The following is a 21,794-nucleotide window of genomic DNA, read 5'->3' on the forward strand; positions in this document are numbered from 1 at the left end:
GTTCTGTACTTCTTAGTCAACCTTATTTTTCCCTTTAAATCACAAGGGTATGCCTAAGCACGCACCTTTCTAGCCCTGAAGAAAGGGGGGAACCTCCCCCTCCCTTGAGGGGCATTGGAGAGCAGGAAGCAGATTACATCACAGTGGGTTATCAGCGCCCATTAGAATGTCTGCCCCCAGGAATCATAGATCTCTACTGATGGCATTCTTTGCAATCCCAAAGCATGGCTCAGAAAGAATAAATGTGTGCACCCTCCTCCTGACCAGGCTCTGCTCTCGATGCCGGCCCAGTTGGAAGCACACGGACCCCTAACCATGGGAGTCATTTACCTGCTGGTCACCACATGCACCCATGCCGGCTTCTCCCTTTCGTCAGCTTCTTACCTAGCCTCAAGTCAGATGTGGGGAATGGAATGTTATTTTAAATGTGCAGTCACTCAGGTTTGGGTGCCAAGTAGAAGTTGTGCAACAACTGCTTCTGCTGCTCTGAGAAGCCAGAGCTCAGCCTTGCCTTTCACAGCAGAGTTGAAGCTCAGGGTTTTGCCATGAAGCACTTCCAGGGCGTCCAAAAGATACCAAGTCCAGCTCTCACTAACCAGTTTAAACTCGGCTGTAAGTATGCTTTCTTGATCGTCCTTTTGGTTGAATTGGTAAAGTGGGTTTCTTGAGATAAAAAGGAGGGAGAAAAAACCCTCTTGGGCCCCTTCTGCCTTTTCTTGCTGCCTTTTCTAAGGTCGGTAGGAGGGAAGGGAGCCAGGGGGCTTGGATTCTGGTTTGCGGCATGAGCTTAACCTTGCATGTCACTTTCTAGGTGTTGGTTTTGTCACCTGGAACATTGGAGCTTTGGGATTAAGTGATCTTTAAGATCCCTTCTGGGGCTTCCCTAGTGGCTGAGCAGTGAAGAATCTGCCTGCAATGCAGGAGACCCGGGTTCAATCCCTGAGTTGGGAAGATCCCCTGGAGGAGGGAATGGCAACCCACTCCAGTACTCTTGCCTGGAGAATTCCATCTACAGCGGATCCTGGTGGGCTACAGTCCATAGGGTCACACAGAATTGGGCACAACTGAAGCGACTAAGCATCAGCAGCAAGATCCCTTCTAACCCTTGAAATTCATGAAGCTTTGATTCTGTTGTGCACACATAAATGATTTCTCCCGCATCTCTGTGAGATGTTGCTGAATAAGAAAATTCAGAGTTGCTGGCCCAGGGAGGAGAGTGCCCTTCTCCTGGTCGGGCCTGTGCATTTGGCTCAGTGGATTTACCCTTTTGTTATGGCTGGAGTGCTAGACATTATGTGACGGGGAATGTCTGTACGAAAACTGTCATGCCTGCCTAAAATTTACCTGTAGCCAGATCTGAATATTCAGTTTACTGGGGTGTCTCAGCCATCCCCAGAGGGGAAGCCACATTCAGAAGTAAAATAACTCTCCATGTAAACAAACCATCCTTTCTGATGCTCGGTGCTTTTCCCTCTTGAAAATGAAAAACAGTGCCAGATTGGAGCTTGGCATTCTAGTCCACAGGCCCTACTATTCGGGGTCCGGCCCTTGCACTGCAATAGGTCACATGATTTGTGATTTTAGGGCCCATGCTCAAAAAAAAAAAAATGTTTTCATCATCCTCTTGATGTGGTTGATGAAACTGCACAATTAGAAAAACCATTCCTTGGAATTCACCTGGGGTGATCATCCTGTCATTTTTCATACGTTTACCTGAGGGTTGGTGACGTGATCAGAAATCTGCCTTCCTAATAGACTGAGGGCGTTGTCCAAAGTAAAGAAGAGGATGGGAGGAGGGCAGAGAGGGCAAGAGCAGGAGGAATAAGTGGCACCGCCCAGAGGCTGGGCATCTTCCATTGAGCTGGAAGGGCCTGACCTCAAGCAGTCAGTGATGGTGATGGTAAGATCATGAGAGCACCGAGATTGTTCACTGCCCCATCACCAGTGCCGTGCTGCAGGGCAGGTAACGGGTGGTGCTAACTTAAAACTTCCTGAGTACATGTGGCAGTCGGCATTGAAGCCATCAATGTAAGTAGCAGGCACGTTGGAGTTCCACTGGGCCTGGAAGAATCGCAGAATGGGCAAGGTTGGGTCAAGGTCAGTGCCTGTCTGGTGGAGAAGGGCATGAGCAGAGGTAAGCTCTGCACAGTATTAGCAAAGACACTAAATTAACCAGGCTTATGGGAACTCCTCTGAAAATTAGGAGCATGGTGGATGCATAATTACTGTCCCAAGTTGCCAAGACTTGATTGCAATATAGTTGTTATTCAAATAGCCTTTAAATCTAACCCTGTCTGCCTCCTCTTGCCCTGTTGAAAAATAGAAACATTCCCATCTCAGATCCGGTTTATTTCATAATGCTGGTGCCTCTGGCTTTTTACTCACTAATTGTCTAAACTGACTTTTATATACTGCTCATAACGGATACATTAAAAGTTTAGTTGGTTATTTAACAATGAAATGTATGTTATTCTACAAACATGATTGCCTTCTCAAATGTAGCCCTTTACTGTGAGGCAGGAGTGCTGTCGCTGGAGCACAGACTCTTGGTTCTAACAGCCTTAGATTTGAGAAGGTGGAGCCCAGGGTTGGGGAACTTTGGATCCAAGTGTTCACCCTTTGTGGGGTGGCCTGGCATGCATCACAGGCTGCTTTCCTGGATTGGTTTCCAGGCAGGCTATTAATCAGTGATGTGATAAATCATTCAGTGCTCTGGTCATGTTGTTATTGTTCAGTCACGTCCAACTCTTTGCAACCCCATGAACTGCAGTACACCAGGCTTCTCTGTCCTTTACTATCTCCCAGAGTTTACTCAAATTCACATCCATTGAGTTGGTGATACTATTTACCCATCTCATCTTCTGCCCAAGGCAAAAGGAGAAGAGGGCTATGGTATTAATGCTGCTAATTTTAAGGAGAAATAAGCTTTGAAAGCATAAGATACATAGACCAAAACATCCATGTGTGTAGAGTTCAGTGAATTTTCCCAGGCTGAACACACCTAAGTAATTGCAGCCAGATGAAGAGACAGAATATGGCCAGCCCCCAGAAGCCCACTTTGTGCTCCGTTAGTCTCACTGGCTCCAAAGGGGGATCTGACAGCCAGCACTCAGAATTAGTTTCACCTGCCTTTGTACTTTGCACAAATGGAATCATATCGTGTCCGACCTCCTTACCTAAATATTACGTGTGTGAGACTTGTCCATATTTTAGGAAATTAGTTCTAGTTTTTTAAATAGTTTAAAAATAGTTTAAAATAGTTTAAAGTTTAAAATAGTAAACTCTAGTTTAAAATAGCTCTGTTTTTTCTCCATTACACTCCATTTTGCTCATTTCAGAATGGCAGATACAAAAGCCCTCCCTCTGTCAGTTATTCAGGGACATCCGGGTAAACTTAGAAGAAGTTCAAAGTGCTACACAGTGTGAAAAGCTGTCTTTTTATAGTTTGAGAGGGAATAGAATTAATTGGAGTGGAAAGGGAGGGGCCAAAACACAGTTTCAAAAGTAGGGAAGAAAGTGACTCAGCTGCAAGGTTTGGTAGCATGACTGGGGAGTGGAGAACAGGGCACCCTTTGACTCATGTGAGCAGGGAGTTGATGGACTGTGAGGTCGGCTGGCCTGTGAGCCATATGTTCAGCTTTATTCCTTATTATTGCTCACTTAGCCACTCTGCTTGATGGCAGAGATCCTGCTAGTCAGTTCTTATTCATTGTTTATGAATTCACCAGACCTTTTGAGTATTCCCATGAAAGCTTTTCACTGGGCGGTGACTGCTGTGGCCCGGGAGTGATTTGTGTTTTCCCCCATCAGGCCCTGGATGGGGACTTCTCCGAGGACAACCGCAACAAGTGTCGCATTGCCACCGCCCCCTTGATTGAAGCCGTGGAGAACTTGACAGCATTCGCCTCCAACCCTGAGTTTGTCAGCATTCCTGCCCAGATCAGCTCCGAGGTAGGGAATCTTCACAGCGACAGTAACATTGAGGTCTGTGGCTAGTTTTGTGTGTCCCTGAATGGAATGAACAGTTAACGATTCCAAAACCCCTCTCTGTCAATACATAGGGCACTGTTATTTTGTCAGTGATGACACATGCAGTTAATGAAACTATGTTGGTATATCTCTCAAAAGGTGATGTCTTGGTTTTATATGTTGAGAATAACCTGGACATAGGTTTGGGGCTGATTCTCGGTATACGTCAAACTCAAAAATGACACTTAAAGATTGGACGTAGCCCCAGGTTCTCCCCATCCAGGCCCCAGGTGAGCCAGCCTCCATGGTTCCCTACCCTCTGTCTTGATAAAGAACACCACCTTCCTGGGTCAGATTCATTCACTTAATCTGTGTGCCCTGCCCTTGACTTCTGCTCTCTGGTCCCAGGGCTCCCAGGCACAGGAACCAATCCTGGTCTCAGCCAAGACTATGCTGGAGAGCTCATCGCACCTCATCCGCACTGCCCGCTCACTGGCCATCAACCCCAAAGACCCGCCCACCTGGTCTGTGCTAGCCGGACATTCCCACACCGTGTCTGACTCTATCAAGAGTCTCATCACGTCCATCAGGTTAGTGTCTCCTGCAGAAATTGTGGCCTGCATCTGACAGGGCAGGAGGGGGATAAGCCCATCAGGAATTTTATTTAATAGCAATGTTGTTGATTATTGTCATAATTTTTTTTCTTTACCTCTTTGGGACCAATGGTAACACTTGTCACAATAATACAAATACTAACAAGTATTTGTTATATGTTAGATACTATTCAAGGCATTTTACCTGTATTAATTTTATGTTTATCATAACAACCTTGTAAAGTAGATGCTGCTATTATCTCCCTTTTCCTGATGAGAGAATTCAGAAAGAAATTTAGATAACATTCCCAAGGTCATCCCCAGGTCTGATTGGGGATCAGACCTTTAGCCTTGACCTGAAGACCTCAGATCTTTAGCCTCGGTCCTTCTAACCATTGTACCATAGTGTCTATACCTAGGAGCTTAGGCAGAGAGCACCACTGTTTATTTAGCAGGATTCATGGTTAACTTTGGGCTTCCCTTGTGGCAATGACAATGCACTCCAGTACTCTTGCCTGGAAAATTCCACGGACGGAGGAGCCTCATAGGACACAGTCCATGGGATCAAAAAGAGTCGGACAGGACTGAGCGACTTCACTTTGTACTTTGTACTTTTGTCCCTTGTGGCTCAGCTGGTAAAGAATCTGCCCGCAATGCGGGAGACCTGGGTTCGATCCCTGGGTTGGGAAGATCCCCTGGAGAAGGAAAAGGCTACCCACTCCAGTATTTTGGCCTGGAGAATTCCATGGACTGTATAGTCCATAGGGGTTGCAGAGTTGGACATGACTGAGCAGCTTTCACTTTCACTTCATGGTTAACTTACCTTGCTGATAAGACAAAAATAATATTCTAGGTCCTACAGTAACTCTTGGCATTCCTACACTCCTTGGGGATAGTAGGAACCTGAACAGTTATCCCGTGTAGGTAAAACATTTTTTAAGTTGACCAAAGTTAATAGCCCACAGTATGGAATTGCATCCCTTTCCTCAGTTATATTTTGTCTTTCAATTGCTTTTGAAACTCAGGATTACGTCAACTTTCTTAATGCCTTGCGAAGAAAGATCCACTAAATATTTTAACTCCTGCCATAGCCCAGGACTTTGTGAGTAGTTTGCAATGTAGAGAGCATAGTATATTTACACTGGAAATAGCACTGATTTTTGTTTTGTTTTGTTTTGTTTAAATGATGTTTCTATGTTTAAGCCACTGAATGGAGAATCCAATACCAAACTGTTTCATTTGCCTGGCAACCTGCCTGAGATGCAGGACAGCACCCTGCCCTTCCCACCATAAATAAGTAGACTGAGCGCAAGTGTTAAATGAAGAAATGCCTAGGTTCTGCAGAGAAGCATTGCTGAGCAAAGGTCAGGGATTCACTTGCTAAAGCAATGGAGTGGGATAGAAAGTAGACAAGGGCTCCTGGCCCACTAGTGCTGGAGCAGGTTGTGGAACTGGCACTTCATAGAGCCTGTGTTCAACTTGCCCTGTCCCTTCTAGGGACAAGGCCCCGGGACAGAGAGAGTGTGACTTCTCCATCGACAGCATCAACCGGTGCATCCGGGACATCGAGCAGGCCTCTCTGGCGGCCGTCAGCCAGAGCTTGGCCACGAGGGATGACATCTCTGTGGAGGTATGTGGGGCTGTGTGGTCAGCCCAGAAGCCTCTGGAAGGACTGAAGAGTCCCAGCACCAGGCTTTGGGAATGGGGGAATAATACCAACACATTGTTGATGCAAAAGTTTCATCATTAGACCATCTTCCCCTGGAACCAGCCTGGAAAGTTCTTGGGAGGGGGTAGGGCATATGGGAAGCAGAGAACAATGGTTTGGTGAAGGAACAAGTGTACTGTGGCTGAAATCTGGGAGGAAATGATTATTGTCAAATAAAAGTGTATCTGTAAGTGGAGTTACCATATTCAGTTGAGCACCTCAGTAGAGCAGACCTAAGCATGTAAACTTTGAGTGCTTCCTTGTCATATTTCAGCAATGTGCTTTTTGGACTAATGGGCAAATTCAGCATTCAATGCTCTGTGTTTTGTGCATGCAGAGATCAAAGTTTCTGCCCTTATTACTCAATATCTAGTATTGAGAGACCTCTTATATTCTAGTCAGAGCCACTTTCCCCTCTCTTGCCCATTATTTTGAAGTTGAGAATAGACTTTCTTACTTTGCTCCCTTGAGTTTTTTCTATTACTTATTACAAAGTCCCCTGATTCATACTTTTTTCCCCTGTGTAAAAGTGCCTGACACTCAAGGTGCTTAATAAATATGGATGGTCTATTGACTGGTGTTTCCCTCCTGACCCAGAGCTCATCAACAGTAAACTTTGGGGTCTTCCCTGGTGGTCCAGTGGCTAAGACACTGCACTTCCACTGCAGGGGGCACAGGTTCAGTCTCTGGTTGGGGAACTAAGATCCCACATGTCGTGTGGGATGGCCGAAGAATAGGAAAAAAAAAAAAAAAAGAATTTTGACCTGTCTCTAAGCAGGGGCTGGAGTTGGAATTGGTTATTTTTATTAATAGAACTATTTCACTCCAACTTTACCCATCTTCCCCATTTCCAAGGAAAGAAAGAAAGGGTATCCATTCTCATTCCATATGGAATGTTAGAATTATTGTTAACTTATTATTAAAGTAGAGTAAACATATAAAACTCTTTGCTTGTCATATGTGTGCCGCTTCATAGACTGCCACTGACTAAGCACATCCTGTAACTAGCACCCTGAGCAAGAAACTGAGATGATGAACACCCCTCCCACCTCTTGCACTCCCATCCTTTCACCATCCTTCCAAAGCATATCCTCTGTCTTGACTTCCTCCCTGGGAAGAAAATTCCTCCCTTTTATCTGCATGTGCTTCCTACTTATACCATATTTAATTTAACAAGACAACCTTGCCTGGATATTCTTACATTCTTAACTGCAGTTACATTATGAGTGGGAAGACCAGAAATAATTTGCTAAATAAGACCCTTGAAAGTGTGGAGGTTTCTTTCCACCCACCTCTATCGCTCTTTTTCCTTTTTTTAATTTTTTACCCAGGATTTTGTTTCCAAGCTTGTGGGTTAGGTTGCTCCTCTCATTGAGGGAGCTCTGCTCAAAGCTCGCCACCGCATGTGCAGCATTGCTGGGTGGGAGAGTAGCCCAAATGTCCTATCTGATAGGCAGAACATTGTCACTTTGTTAGGAATCACCCCATTCCATGCTGGCATGTGCAGACCTAAAACACCCAGCATTCTGACCTGGAATTCCTGTCTGTCTTGGAAAGCTCCATTGAAGATTCCTACCAAGGGATCTGATCTTTCCTACTACCAGTTAGCACTCTGCACCTTTGAATTCCTCACCCCCTTCACACTTCAGAATCATCTAGACATCTTGCCCCATCTCTTTAGAGCACGAGTTTAATTCTTTGGGTTGGAGAAATTAAACTCTTAAACCTGAGAAGAAATGCCTTGAGGGTGCCATTTTCAACAGTGGTATCCACATCACCAAGTACAGTGCATAGAGCGCCTGACCTAAGTCTAGTGGGCACCTCGTCGAATTTTCACGGTGTGGTGTCTGGGAAGTAGTCCTGCTTTAAAAGCCAATATCATTTTTAGGTTACCCTCTTCCCCACTCCCTGCTTAAGGGGTTCTTAGTTCTGAGGATGCAGCAACCTGAATATTCCCTCAGACCCCAAGGTAGTCCCTTCCATTTGGACATAGTTGTTTTCCCTTATTGGAAAGCCACCACAGTTCTGCTTTTCCAGTAATGATTCTGAATAACCCAAAGTAAAGATACCACTAGCACCAGTTGTCACTGTGACTGCTTGGAGTGAGGAGCCAGTAGCAAAAGGGTTCCTAGGGCCCACCTCATGCCCCTTATGGGTAGAACTGGGGGGTCTACCCCAGGGGAACTGAGGGTCCCTGGGAGGGCTAGAGTGGAACAGTGGCTGAAGGGTACGCCCAGGCATTTTAACATCCATTTCTTGTGACTTCCCTTATCTTTCACATGGGCCTTTTTAAATCAGTACAACTACGTGGGGAGCCGTTGTGGGGTGAACTTGACAGATCTGTCTCCTTATCAGGCCTTGCAGGAGCAGCTGACTTCAGTGGTCCAGGAAATCGGACACCTTATCGATCCCATTGCCACAGCGGCTCGGGGAGAAGCAGCTCAACTGGGACATAAGGTAACAGGCATTGGGCGTGGGGACCCTGCTGAGAGTGTGCGAGAAGGAGGCAGGGGTAGGGGAGAGAGGATATTGATTCTGTTGCTCTTGTTCCTCAAAGGCTCTTGGCCGGTGTTAGAGCCAAGTCAGTGCTGGCCTACATTAAAGAAAAGACCACTCAACGTTCCTCAACCGCCTCTCCAAAAATGACCCCCTCAAGGATCTCTTTTCACTTAGCGTTGAGACAAAAACTGCAGGGAAATTTTTCTGAGGCTTCCCAGGTGGCGCTAGTGGTAAAGAACCTGCCTGCCAATGCAGGAGACACAGGAGCCTCAAGCTCAATCCCTGGGTCGGGAAGATCCTCTGGAGTAGGAAATGACAACCCACTCCAGTATTCTTGCCTGGGAAATCCAATGGACAGAGGAGCCTTGCAGGCTACAATCCACACAGTCGCAAAGAGTCAGACATGACTGAAGCAACTCCATGTGGTCACAAAGAGTCAGACAACTGAAGCACTTATCGCTTAGCAAGTGCAACTTAGCACTTAGCACATGGTCAGACTTTGTAGCCAACAAGGCATTTACAGTCACTTCTTGCTCTTGATCTTCCCTGGGACAAACCAGAGACTGGACTTGGCATTCCTGGACTGGTGTCTGCCATTTTTTTGCCCTGGCTCACCAGCCTCCTTCCAGTGTGTTTAGGACACAGTGTTCCTCCATGGTTTCTGGTGTTGTGTCCATTTTCAGACATGCGGAAGCAAAGCAGACTTTCAGACTTCACCCTCGATGGCTAAAACCTCTGTGTGGCCACTCTGTCAGCCCTTCAACTGAGCACTCAAACCCACATGGTTTCAGGCACTGCATAACGCTTTGCCTGTTTGGGGTCATTTTGCAGATCCTTCAGGGAGCATTGGCTCATCAAGCAGCCTGTGCCTTGGCAGAGAGAGGACAGACATTGGATTTTTAACAACCCGCAGGGTTTCCTAGTATTTATCAGTGCCACCATCAGTACCAATGTGCAGATCAAGAAATCCAGCAGCCGAAATTGTCTTTGCAGGTATTGATTTTAAAAAATCAATATTCCTGCTTTTTCAAATTACCTAAGGGCCTACTAAGCTTCCTGCTGGTTCTAAGGAGAGGTGTTTGAGATTTAAAATGGCCAGTGTCTCTCTGCCATTTCAAGTGTGGCCAATTTCATTTCTCAACTGAGCCCCTTTATGAAAAGAAAGGGCTTGTCCACTGGTGCGAAATGGTGTTGAGGGTGGAAGGACAGACCTGGAGGCTGGTGTACAGTGTATGTGACTACTGTGGGCAGAGTAAGTTTGGCAGAGATACCAAATTTTGTTTCAGCAGTTACTTTTATTTAACTCATTTATTTTATTTTCTGGCTGTGCTGGGTCTTCATTGCAGAGCATAGGCTTTCTCTAGGTTCACAGGCTTCTCATTGTGGTATCTTCTCGTTGCGGAGCATGGGCTCTAGAGCATGCAGGCTCAGTAACTGTGGGCTTAGCTACTGCGGTGGCACATGGAATCTTCCAGGACCAGGAATTGAACCTGTGTCCCCTCCCTTGGTAGGTGGATTCTTAACCGCTGGGCCACCAGGAAAGTCCCCAACAGCTGCTTTTGATGCCAGTAGGAATCTCATAAGAAAATATTTCTAGACTTCCAAGGTAACATCTTTGTCCCTGCCAATATGTTGTTTGTGTGGAAGGTTAATTCCTCTGCCAGTGGGTGGCCTGAGAAGAAAACTTACTTGTGTCACTTGAGTTATCAATTGATTCTTGGCCCCTTGGCTAAACAAGACTCATCTTCTGAAAGGGAGTTCTGGACAATGGTAGCCTAGGAGCCCTTGGTCCACAGGGATCATGGGCTGATGGTTAATACCCACCTGGTTCCAGTGTTTCATGGAGGTGCTCATGCGGGGCCCCAATTCAGCAGCTACGGTACCACTTGGGAGTGATAAAGGCAGATTCTCAGACCCCACCTGGATTGGTTTCCCACAGCTGCTGTGACAAAGTACCACAAACTGGGGAGCTTAAAACAAGAGATATTTAATCTCTCACTGCTCTGGACTCCAGAAGCCCAAAATCAGGGTGTTGGCAGGGCCACACCTTGTTTTCTGCAGGCTCTGGGGAGAGTCTGCTCTTTGCAGCTTCTAGCTGGTGGTGGTTCTTGGCCTTCCTTGACTGAATCTTGGCTAGTCTCTCTCCCTGGTCACTTTTTTTCCCTACTTTTCTGCCTTCCCTTTTTCTGTCTCTTCTAAGGACACTTGTCATCAGGTTTGGGGCCCACCCAAGAAATCCAGAATGATCTCATCTTTGTTGCTGTTGTTGTTCAGTCACTCCATGAACTGCAGCACACCAGGCTTCCCTGTCCTTCACTAGCTCCCAAAGTTTGCTCAAACTCATATCCACTGAGTTGGTGATACCACCCACCCATCTCATCCTCTGCCACTTCCTTCTCCTTTTGCCCTCAGTCTTTCCCAGCATCAGGATCTTTTTCAGTGAGTCAGATCTTTGCATCAGGTGGACAAAGTATTGGACCTCCAGCATCAGTCTTTCCAATGAAGGGTTGATTTCCTTTAGGATTGACTGGTTTGATCTCCTTGCAGTCCAAGGGACTCTCAAGGGTCTTCTCCAGCACCATAATTTGAAAACATCAATTCTTTGGCACTCAGTCTTCTTTGTGGTCCAACTCTCACATCCATACATGACTACTGGAAACACCATAGCTTTGACTATACGGATCTTTATTGGCAAAGTGATCTCATCTTAAGATCCTTAAATATTCATGCAAAGACTCCTTTGTAAGATCACCTTTACAGGCTCCAGGGTTTGGACATGGACATACCTTTGGGAGGGGTCACCATTCAACCCACTCACCTTCCCTAGGCCTAGGGACTCACATCATGTACCAAATACTCAAAATTCTGTTTTATTTTAACTTCTGTGCTAACCCACATAAGAAGGTTTCCTATTGTATCGTGTCTCTAAGAACAGAAGGTGTTGAAGTCCTTGCCAGACTTCTTAAATACAGAAAAAAAAATCCCATCCCTTTCAAACCTTTGCCCCACAATATGTGAGGAATAAGGACCCCTAGTGCTTGCTTTACTACATGGAGGCCTGTGCTAAGGCCTTTACCTATGCTGACTTAATCCCTGAGAAACCTGAAGAAACTTGCTGCTATTACATTTTACCAAGGAGAAAACTAAAATTTAGTATTAATAATAGGATGGAACCTGCCTAAGATGTCTTAAAACAGAGTCAGTAGGGAGGATTCAAATCTAGTGACTTTGAAGCTATAGCTTACTCCCTATCACCCCGCCATCTTCCTTTCCTGAGGCAGTCAGGCACATGTTTAGCTGTGATCACTTATGCTCAACGCGCAGCATTTTATAGTTGCATTGAAAAAATGTACTTTAAAATATATATATATATTGATTTGGCCTGCACCAGGTCTTAGTTGCAGCATGCAGGATCTTTAGTTGCAGCATGTGGGATTTGGTTCCCTGACCAGGGATTGAACCCAGGCGCCCTACTTTGAGTCTTAGCCACTGGACCACCAGGGAAATCCCGAAAATGCACTTTAAAGATAATATACGTGTTAGTCGCTCAGTCATGTCAGACTTTTTGTGACCTCATGGACTCTAACCTGCCAGGCTTCTCTGCCCATGAAATTCTCCAGGCAAGAATACTGGAGTGGGTAGCCTATCCCTTCTCCAAGGAATCTTCCCAACCCAGGGATCAAAACTGGGTTCCTGTACTATAGGCAGATTCTTTCCTGTCTGAGTAAAACTAATCTAGAAAACATATTGGATTCTAGTGCATTAAATATCTTGACTCCTTTAGAACTGACAGGACCCATCCTGAGCCCTGACTCCTGCTGACCCATCACTGCTCTTGGCGGTGACACCAGTGCCCTTCCTGGGGAAGTGGAGATGAAATCCAAGCAAACATGCAGGACTGTGCCCAGGATCGTGCAGACTGGGCCTGACACAGAGGTCTTTGCCTGAAGCAGGGAGTCTGGGGGCCAAAATCCAGCCAAGTCACGTGCCTCGGCATCAATCAGTCTGCCCAGAGGATGGGGAGCCCCTTTAAAATTCACACAAAGCACCATAAGGGCCAGGAGCAGCCCCGCTCAAGTGCTTTGAAACCTATTTGTCAGATAACTGTAACTGGGGATAGAAAAGTGAAAGTGTTTGTTTTTCGCTGATAGTCTTATCTCACTATTAGCTTTATATATATATATATATGTATGTATATATGTATATACATATATAATTTTACTTTATTTGCTTATTTATTTTGGCTGTGCTGGGTCTTCACTGTGGCTCATAGGCTCTTCTTGGCGATGTGCAGGCGTCTCTAGTTGCAGCACGTAGGTTTAGTTGTAGCATGTGGGATCTTAGTTCCCCAGTCAGGGATTGAACCCAGGCCCCCTGCATTGGGAAGACAGAGTCTTAACCGCTAGACCACCAGGGAAGTCTCACAGTGTTATTGTAATGAACATTCATATTTTGGACCCTCATCTTGCCACAGCCCCCACCACCACCACCCCCTGCTTATATTTTATCCGCGTGGGAGTAGATGATGGCATTTGAAGCAAGTACAGCAAACTGTTAACATCTGATATTACAGATGCTAGGTAGATGGTGAGCTTTGGTGAGCATGTACAGTCAGCCCCGTGTATCCACAGATGCTAAAACCACAGGTGCAGAGGGCCAACTGCACTACAGCATTTCATATAAGAGACGTGAGCATCCTCAGATTTTTGGTATTCATGGGGATCTTGGAACCCCCTGCAGATACCAAGGGATGACTGTGTGCACCATCAATAGTGTTACCAACTAGAGACAGATCTCTGCTGTAGCAATGCTTAACTGTCTTGATGGACTTTTTTTTGTTCTCCCATGTACTTGTTGTTCAACCAGTAAGTCATGTCCTACTCTGTGACCCCCTGGATTGCAGCACTCCAGGCTCCTCTCTCCTCTACTATCTCCTGAAGTTTGCTCAAGTTCATATCCATTGAGTTAGTGATGCTATCTAACCATCTCATCCTCTGCTGTCCCCTTCTCCTCCTGCCCTCAATCTTTCCCAGCATCAGGGTCTTTTCCAATAAGTCAGCTCTTCACATCAGGTGGCCAAAGTATGGGAGCTTCAGCCTCAGCAACAGTCCTTCCAGTGAATATGCAGGGTTGATTTCCTTTAGGATTGACTGGTTTGATTTCCTTGCAAAGGACTCTCAAGAGTCTTCTCCAACACCATACTTCAAAAGCATCAATTCTTCAGTGTTCAACTTTCTTTATGGTCCCACTCTCACATTCATACATGACTACTGGAAAAACTATAGCTTTGACTATATGGACCTTTGTCAGCAAAGTGATATCTTTGCTTTTTAATACGCTGTCTAAGTTTGTCATAGCTTTCCTTCCAAGAAGCAAGTGTCTTTTTAATTTCATGGCTGTAGTCACCTTCTGCAGTGATTTTTGGAGCCCAAGAAAATAAAATCTGTCAATGCTTCCACTTTTTCCCCTTTTATTTGCCATGAAATGATGGAGCCAGATGCCATGATCTATCTCATGTTGGGTTCATCATAAACAGAACATTTTGATTGATGGGAAATAACTTTTTCCCCAAATCCATGGTTTGGTCAAAATACTTGGGGGTGGAGGGCAGTGGGTTGACTTTCTGAAATTCTTTTGTGGGTGCCTTTACTCTAAGGCTGCTTTTCTCACCTCCCTGCTCCCCTACCCCACTCCTAGCCCCCTTCCCTTTGAGTTTGTAAGTTGTTCACCTTTGGTTCTTTCAAAAGCTCTTCTATTCATGAAATTAAAACTTTTTGTAAAACTTTGCAAGATTTGTAAAATTCTCACACCTAACTCTGGATCTCAGGACAGATTTCTTAGCACTTCTGCTATGATCAGAGATAGACAGAGAACTTCTAAGCAAGAGTTCATTCATTACAAGTACTCTCAAAACTGAAGCTGGACAAGGAATAAGGTCTGAGGATCTGATAAATGTAACATGGTGACTGTAGTTCCTAACACTGGATGTACAATAGAGAAAAGCAAAAGTGGAGTCCAGCAGACCTGCCTCTCCCTACGACTCGTTCCGTCTCTGCCCCAGTCCCCGCCCCACCAGTGGTGGTGCTGTGCTCAGTCGTGGCTGACTCTTTGCAAACCCACGGGCTGCAGCCCACTAGGCTCTTGTTCATGGGATTTTCCAGGCAAGTAGACTGAAGTGGGTTGCCATTTCCTCCTCCAGGAGATCTTCCCAACCCAGGAATCAAACCCTCAGCCCCTGCATCTCCTGATTTGGCAAATGGGTTCTTTATCACTGTGTCACCCTAGAAGCTCCCTCCTCACCAGTGGGACCCCTAAAGGAGACTCATGTATGTGTTTGTTTGTTTGTTTTGTCTTGAAAGGTGACACAGCTGGCGAGCTACTTTGAGCCCTTGATCTTAGCTGCAGTGGGTGTCGCCTCCAAGATTCTGGACCATCAGCAGCAGATGACGGTGCTGGATCAGACCAAGACACTCGCAGAGTCTGCCCTGCAGATGCTGTATGCGGCCAAGGAAGGCGGAGGAAACCCCAAGGTACAACTCAGGATGCTAAGGACTCACTTAGGACACTGAGGAGCCACCAGAAGTTCCTCTGTATCATGTCCCTCCAGGGAAGGCACCTCCACATTTTGGATGGTGGCATTTTTTTTTTAATTAACCATTTTGTGATCGTTATTTTATTATTATTTTTTGATGGTGTTGGCTCTTCTTGCTGCGCATGGGCTTTCTCTACTTTTGGGGAGCAGGGACTACTCTTTGTTCTCGGACATGGACTTTTGATTGTGGTGGCCTCTCTTGTTGCAGAGCACAGACTCTAGGCTCATGGGCTTCAGTAACTGCAGTGTGTGGGTCAGTAGTTGAGGCTCATGGGCTCTAGAGCTCAGGCGTGTGTAGGCAAGAGTCCTTGGGAAAGAAAAATATACTGTGTGGTTATTGAAGGAATAAAAACCATACCAGCCGGGCACCTACTTGGTGTTGACACGCAGCTTACATGAAGCAAACCTCTGTTGTTTTCCAGTAAGTGTCATTTCCATTCCTGGTAGTTAAATTCAAAGAATAGCATGGTGCCCGGTTGCCTGTGGCATATGCTGCTGTTGCCTTGGGGACAGGAGTTTAATATGAAAATCTCCCTCACCGGTTTGCAAGTGGAACATTTCTTCAGCCTGATGTGTCCCTCGGGTACCTTATGTGGCCAGAGATGGTGGCAGCATGTTCTTTTCTCTTGGGAATGATTTTGTCAAAGTGATTATTTTACTTGTAAATCCAGCATGAACCTTAAGTTTCCTCAGGTTTCTGGAACCTGGAGAGGGTGTGGAGGCTTCCCACTACACTCGTGTTTTGTTCTAACAGGTTCCTCCATTAAGTCATCTGATCCGAATGTCTTCTAAGCAGGCTGACTTGAGGGAACACTATTGGAACGATTTCTGTAGGATGCTGACCTACAAGCTCCAGGGATCCATATGTATTTCTCGGTGTGTTTTGTTGTATCTCTAGGATCTTCAAATGAGTCAAGTGGTATAGCAGAGAAAACTCTAGACTGAGTCAGAATCGCAAATAGTGTTCTCAGAGTTAATAGTTATTGAGTGCTGACTCTGTGTCATTTACCACATCTTATGCCCTCATCCTATTTAATCTTCATTAAAAACTCTGTGACATAGGTGGTTCCCATTGTACACATGTGGAAGCTGACCTCTCTGCTAAGTTGCCTGAGATGTCTGATGAGGTGCGTGGGGGGTGGGGGGCGCTGAGCCTGCACCCTATAGAAACACAGGCGGACTCAGCCTGGAGCAGGGCTGGGAGGGTCAAGGAGAGAGACAGGGAGGAGGGCTGATGAGTCTCAACCAAAGGAAATTACCTGACACATAAGGGTAGCTAGAGCCACAGTAGGAAGAGGAAACAGCATCTGCAAAGGTATAGATAGAGTTATAGAAGGATTGTGATCTTTTTAGCACTTGGCCTGGGCCTCCCCACTGGCACAGTGGTAAAGAACTCAGCTGCCAATGCAGGAGACACAAAGAGACTCGGTTTGATCCCTGGGTCTGTAAGATCCCCTGGAGAAGGAAATGGCAACCCATTCGAGTATTCTTGCCTGGAGAATCCCATGGACAAGAGGAGCCTGGCAGGCTACAGTTCATGGGGTTGCAAGGAGTCATACCCAACTGAGCACACAGGTGCATGCTGGTGTGTATGGGACATGGAGAGTGTAGGGACAATGGGACGGGAAGGGAGTCTGGGCTAAATTGTGACCGGCTTCCTCCCCACCCGGAGGAGCTGGGGCTTTATTGTGAGCAGTATGGAATGATAACAACCCATCAAGAGTCTAGAATCTCCATTCTGGAAACAGCATGGATAATGTTTTGACTTGCATCCTCTATGTTCAGTTTTTCACTCATGCATCTGGCAACTCATAAGAGACTAATTTTGGGGATGCTAAAAATATTGAGAGCCAGTCTCGGCCCTCAAGTTGTTTTGAGTCTTCTGGCAAAATAAGTCTAGTTGCGGAAGTGCTGGGCAGAGAAAGAACAAGAATGCCCTCTTGGCTGTGACAGGTTAGTGATAGGTGTCCCAGAGTCAGGCCCACCCACTTTGCTCCCTTCCTGAACTGGAGGAGCCAGGACTGACCTTCCAGACCCAGTTCTGGGTTGTCTTTTCTCCAGGGCTGCCTAATGCCACATCTTCACTCCTAACCTGAGGGAGTTTCATTCTCAGCAGAATAACTCAAATTAGGATGCTTCTGCATGATTACAATATTAGCACATCTGCTGGGACTGCGGGTTCTGAGATCCTTGTGGAAGTCTGTTTTTTTGCCAAGGAAATTCACGGTTGAGCATTTGTAGTCAGCACTGTAAGCTTGATAATGACATCTTTCGATCAGAGGTGGTGGCTGGAGGCCAGCATGGGGTAGTTTTCAGTGAAAGGCCTAAAGCACCAGGTGATGAACTAAGACGTGTGATGAGAGACAGCAACTCAGGACTTGATGTGGATCCTCTCACCAATAGCAATCACCCGTGCTGTCTGCTGACTCCACCAGGCCTGTCACAGGCAGCCTGGGACACTGCACCTTGGCTTGCAGCCCCTTTCCTAAGAGGCCAAGTGCAGAGACTCAATCCCCTTGCATCAAGGGGATTGCTATTCTTTGGGCAAATATTCACTAGGGGTTACTTGCTGTGTGTTAGGTGATGTATATATGTATGTATTAGGTGTCATAGTTCTTGTTTGCAGAGGAAATGTGGTTAAAATGTGGTTGAATGGTTTTCAGTGACTTTGATCTATCAAGGAAAAAAATTAAAAAGAGGCAGGCCCAGAGCCTAGTGTTAATGAATCACACGAGTACCAGGCATTTGGTGTGTGACCTCACCCCCATCCCACTGAGCCCCTTCTACAGTCTTCCTCTACCTCCAGAGCTCTGCTCCCCCCAACCCTCCCCCGCTCAGTCCCCCACCCCCCATCCTCCTTGAAGAGACCTTCCAACTTCTGCCCGTAACCGTCCAACAAATATCCCCTGCTGTCCATTATTGGGCAGTTCTCATTATTAGCTGTTTTTTTTTCTCTCTGCTGAAATTGAGGTCTGCCCCCATAGCCTTTTCTTCCATTTTCCAAACTCCTGTGATGTCCACGCCTGCTTTACTGGGCTTTGTAGTTGAAATATTGTAATAAAGAAGTAAGGCTCCCTTGGAATTCGACTTCAGACTTGTTTCCAAAGAGGAGTGAAGTCTGATTCTTCCCCTGTGTTGTTCTGTGAGGAACAATAACAAGGAGCCAGCCCCTCCAGATTCTAAAATAACGACCTCATTGTTAAGCCTGCGCTCCCCTTTGCAGATGTCCTTGGTGGGCTAAGCCTGCCTTAATTGAGAGCCTGCTGTGTCTTCCCCTGTCTGAAGCTGGAGCGCTCCGGCAGCCTGCATGTGGGGTTTGGCCTCGGCGGTGTGATCAAGATGAGGTTTGCCATTGGAGTTAGAGAAAATGGTCCTGGGTGAGGCATGGAGTAATTGGAGCAGGCTTCAAAGACTCTGAACTGACCCTTTAACAATCTGTAAAACTTTAATATGTGGAGTGAAGGAGAACAGACCTTCTGGAGAACTCTGGGTGATTCATTTCTGGGACAACCAAGAGCAAGGATGTATTTTTGTAGGTTTTGATGCGTGGTGTGGAAAAAGTGTCCTTTATGTTTTCTAAGGAGTTTCAGGGAACTGTTTTGTGATTTACTTCTGCCACTCCCCAAATTAGCTTCTGATCCCTTACTTTACCTTTATGGGAAACCAGATAACTTGGCCAGCCACTGTCTTCTCCCTCAAAATGTGTACTTGCTTTAATATAAAAACACAGAGTTGCTGACATTTTTGTGCCACCCATAGTCACTTCAGTCTAAGTGAGATTTACAGAAACGCGCACCTTACATTTTACCTTTTTTAATCAATGAGATCATATTTATGTGAGATTCTCTCTCTGGAGAGTTATGTATAGATGTCATTTTCAGACTTCCATCGAAATGAAACCATCTGCACATTTTATGTTTTACCTTCCCGGTGCCATGAAATCCACCATTGGCCTAAATGAGCAGTTCCCCTCCATCACATCCGTCAGGGAGAGAGCTTTGCATCCTGACGCAGTTCCTGCAGGATAGCCATCCGTGGTCACACATTTCACATCTCACCAGATGTTGTATTTGAAGGACTCTTCTTGATTCCCATGGCCTTTCAATTTTCACGTTCCTATGGCTCACATAGCCTCTTCTTGGAGTTCTTCTATTTCATTTAATCATTCAAAAGAGTTATCATTTCCCGTCTTTCACTACCTTCTCATCTACCAAAGGAGTTTCTTGGGTCTTCTGAAAGGCTCTTTTCTCCCTAAGGTGGATCAAGGCAGTCACGGCCACTGCATGGCCCCTGGGCAGTGTGGTTCTCCCACCACTTGGCATTAGGTCAGATTCCCCTGGTAAGACCACAGGCCCCTGCTAGACTGTCCTCAATTCAGACACCAGCCCTAAGCCCCAGGCTCCCTAAACCTCTCTTACTCTGACCAGCTGGCTACATTCAGGGGTTCTCACCACCCCTTAGGTTGGATAATGTGCTCAACTCAGGAAATTGCTCTACTTACAATCACACTTTTATTATAAAGGATGTGTGTGTGTGCATGCTAAATCACTTCAGTCATGTCTTGACTCTTTGTGACCCCATGGATTATATAGCCCTCCAGGCTCCTCTCACCATGGGATTCTCCAGGCAAGAGTACTGGAGTGAGTTGCCATGCCCTCCTCTGGAGGAGCTTCTCAACCTGGGAATTGAGCCCACATCTCTTAAGTCTCCTGCATTGGCAGGCAGGTTCTTTTACCACAAGCACCACCTGAGAAGTCCATGATAAAGGATATAACCAGCCAAAAGAAGAACCCCAGAGGGTGAGATCTGGGAGGGTCTCGAACTTGCAACTCCCATATCCTCAGGATGTGTCACCCTCCCCACTTACTGCTGTGCATCACCCACCGGCCTCCTGTCCAGAGCTTTTATTGGGATTTCACAATGTAGCCTTGATGGACTGAGTTTAGTCATATGACCAATGATTCCATCATTCCCCCTCATTTCCCCAGAGGTGGTGGTCAGGGTGATACTGTGTTGCTTAAAGTCCCAGCCAGCCCCATCCTGAATCTACCTCCTGGTCCCATTAGACTTTGTTGGCATAAGCTACTGTGTGGCCACCGTAAATAACAGACACTTGTGTGATTACTTGGGAAATACTAAGGGGTTTAAAAGTTCCTAGTAACTGAGGACAAAGATCAACCAAATGTCTTAGTTTTCAGCAGTGGGTGAGGTTCCAGGGCTGGGTTTCATCCAGTGGCCAGCTACCAGGAGTTGAAAGACACATGCAGTCTAGACTCTGGGAGGCGAGGAGTGCAGCTTCAGGGGAAAATTTTGGGAACTGGTAACAAGTTCATGGTCAGGTGTGGAGTCTGCAGTGGCTGAGAGAGCTGGGGCCGGACTGATGCCAGGATGTTAGGTCAGGGGGCGCCCAGACAGTTTTATGGATAACTCCTGATCCTGAGGTCTCCTGCTTTTGCCACATGGTACCTGGTTGTTTCACTTTGTTTAAAAGCACCCTGTTTAGAGGAACAGGCTGAAACCTCCCCCTTGCAGATGGCACATTCCCTCCATTAAGGTTTATTTTTTCAGGAGTGCTGGTAAACCTGACCTGATCTAGCTATAGGTTCATTTCCCTTTTGACTGGTGGCCTCGGCTCAGCAAATGGCCAGCTGGTCAGTGGTGATTGTCCTCCACTAGGCCTGTATGCTTTAAGTGCTTAAGCTCCCATTTCCAGATTGCAGCTGTCAGAGGGCTGTCATCCAATCCCCACCTTCCAAAGTGCTGTGGGGATTTCAGAAGGTGTATGGCGCTCAGCATAATGCTTGGCACAGAAGGGTCCTTGGAAATGTTTCTTGCAAACTAGCGGCTGTCCTTGCACTGCCGCTCTTCTGTGGTTTGATGTTTATTGTTATTCCTGGTCCCCTGTCTGTCACCTAAGATGAAGCATTGTCTGTAAAATGCTCAAATACCCAGCCCAGGATACAAGAACCAAGACTTTAATACTGAACAAAAGTCACATTGGGTCCACAGGTTGGCTTTTGTGTATACAAGTACACACTAGCCCTTGGAATCTTGCCAGCATCCTTAGGAAAGTTATTGGGTTTTCTTGGTCCAGTTAGAGGAGCTGGGGCATGTCATCACAGCCCCAGTGAGCCCAGTCTGTGGCTTGGGGGCAGGGAAGGGCTAGGTCCTGTTCTGACAGCCACCCCCTACACACACATACCACATCTCTGCCCCCAGCTGTGCCACCCATGCTCTTTTGAAGCCTAAAAACAAATGATTCAATTTCTTTCTTTTTTCTGTTTACTTATTTGGCTGTGCTGGGTCTTATTGCTGCATGTGGGGTCTTTTAGTTGCTGCATACAAGATCTTTAGTGCCGCCTGTGGGATCTAGTGCCTGACCAGGGATCAAACACAGGCCCCCTGCATGAGGAGTGCAAAGTCTTAGCCACTG

At 46.3% G+C, this 21,794-nt stretch overlaps 1 protein-coding gene across 1 annotated transcript in view; it reads left to right on the plus strand.

The window, feature by feature from the left end:
* TLN2 (talin 2) overlaps window positions 1–21,794 on the plus strand; it is a 442,622-nt gene that overhangs the window by 347,292 nt on the left and 73,536 nt on the right. Inside the window, exons 38-42 of the mRNA XM_061157289.1 lie at window positions 3,811–3,951; window positions 4,378–4,559; window positions 6,060–6,192; window positions 8,626–8,727; window positions 15,129–15,299. Coding sequence (XP_061013272.1) covers window positions 3,811–3,951; window positions 4,378–4,559; window positions 6,060–6,192; window positions 8,626–8,727; window positions 15,129–15,299 — 729 coding nt within the window. The remainder of the gene's footprint in view (window positions 1–3,810; window positions 3,952–4,377; window positions 4,560–6,059; window positions 6,193–8,625; window positions 8,728–15,128; window positions 15,300–21,794) is intronic.

This window comes from Dama dama, chromosome 12 (genome assembly GCF_033118175.1).
Source record: "Dama dama isolate Ldn47 chromosome 12, ASM3311817v1, whole genome shotgun sequence".
NCBI lineage: Eukaryota > Metazoa > Chordata > Mammalia > Artiodactyla > Cervidae > Dama > Dama dama.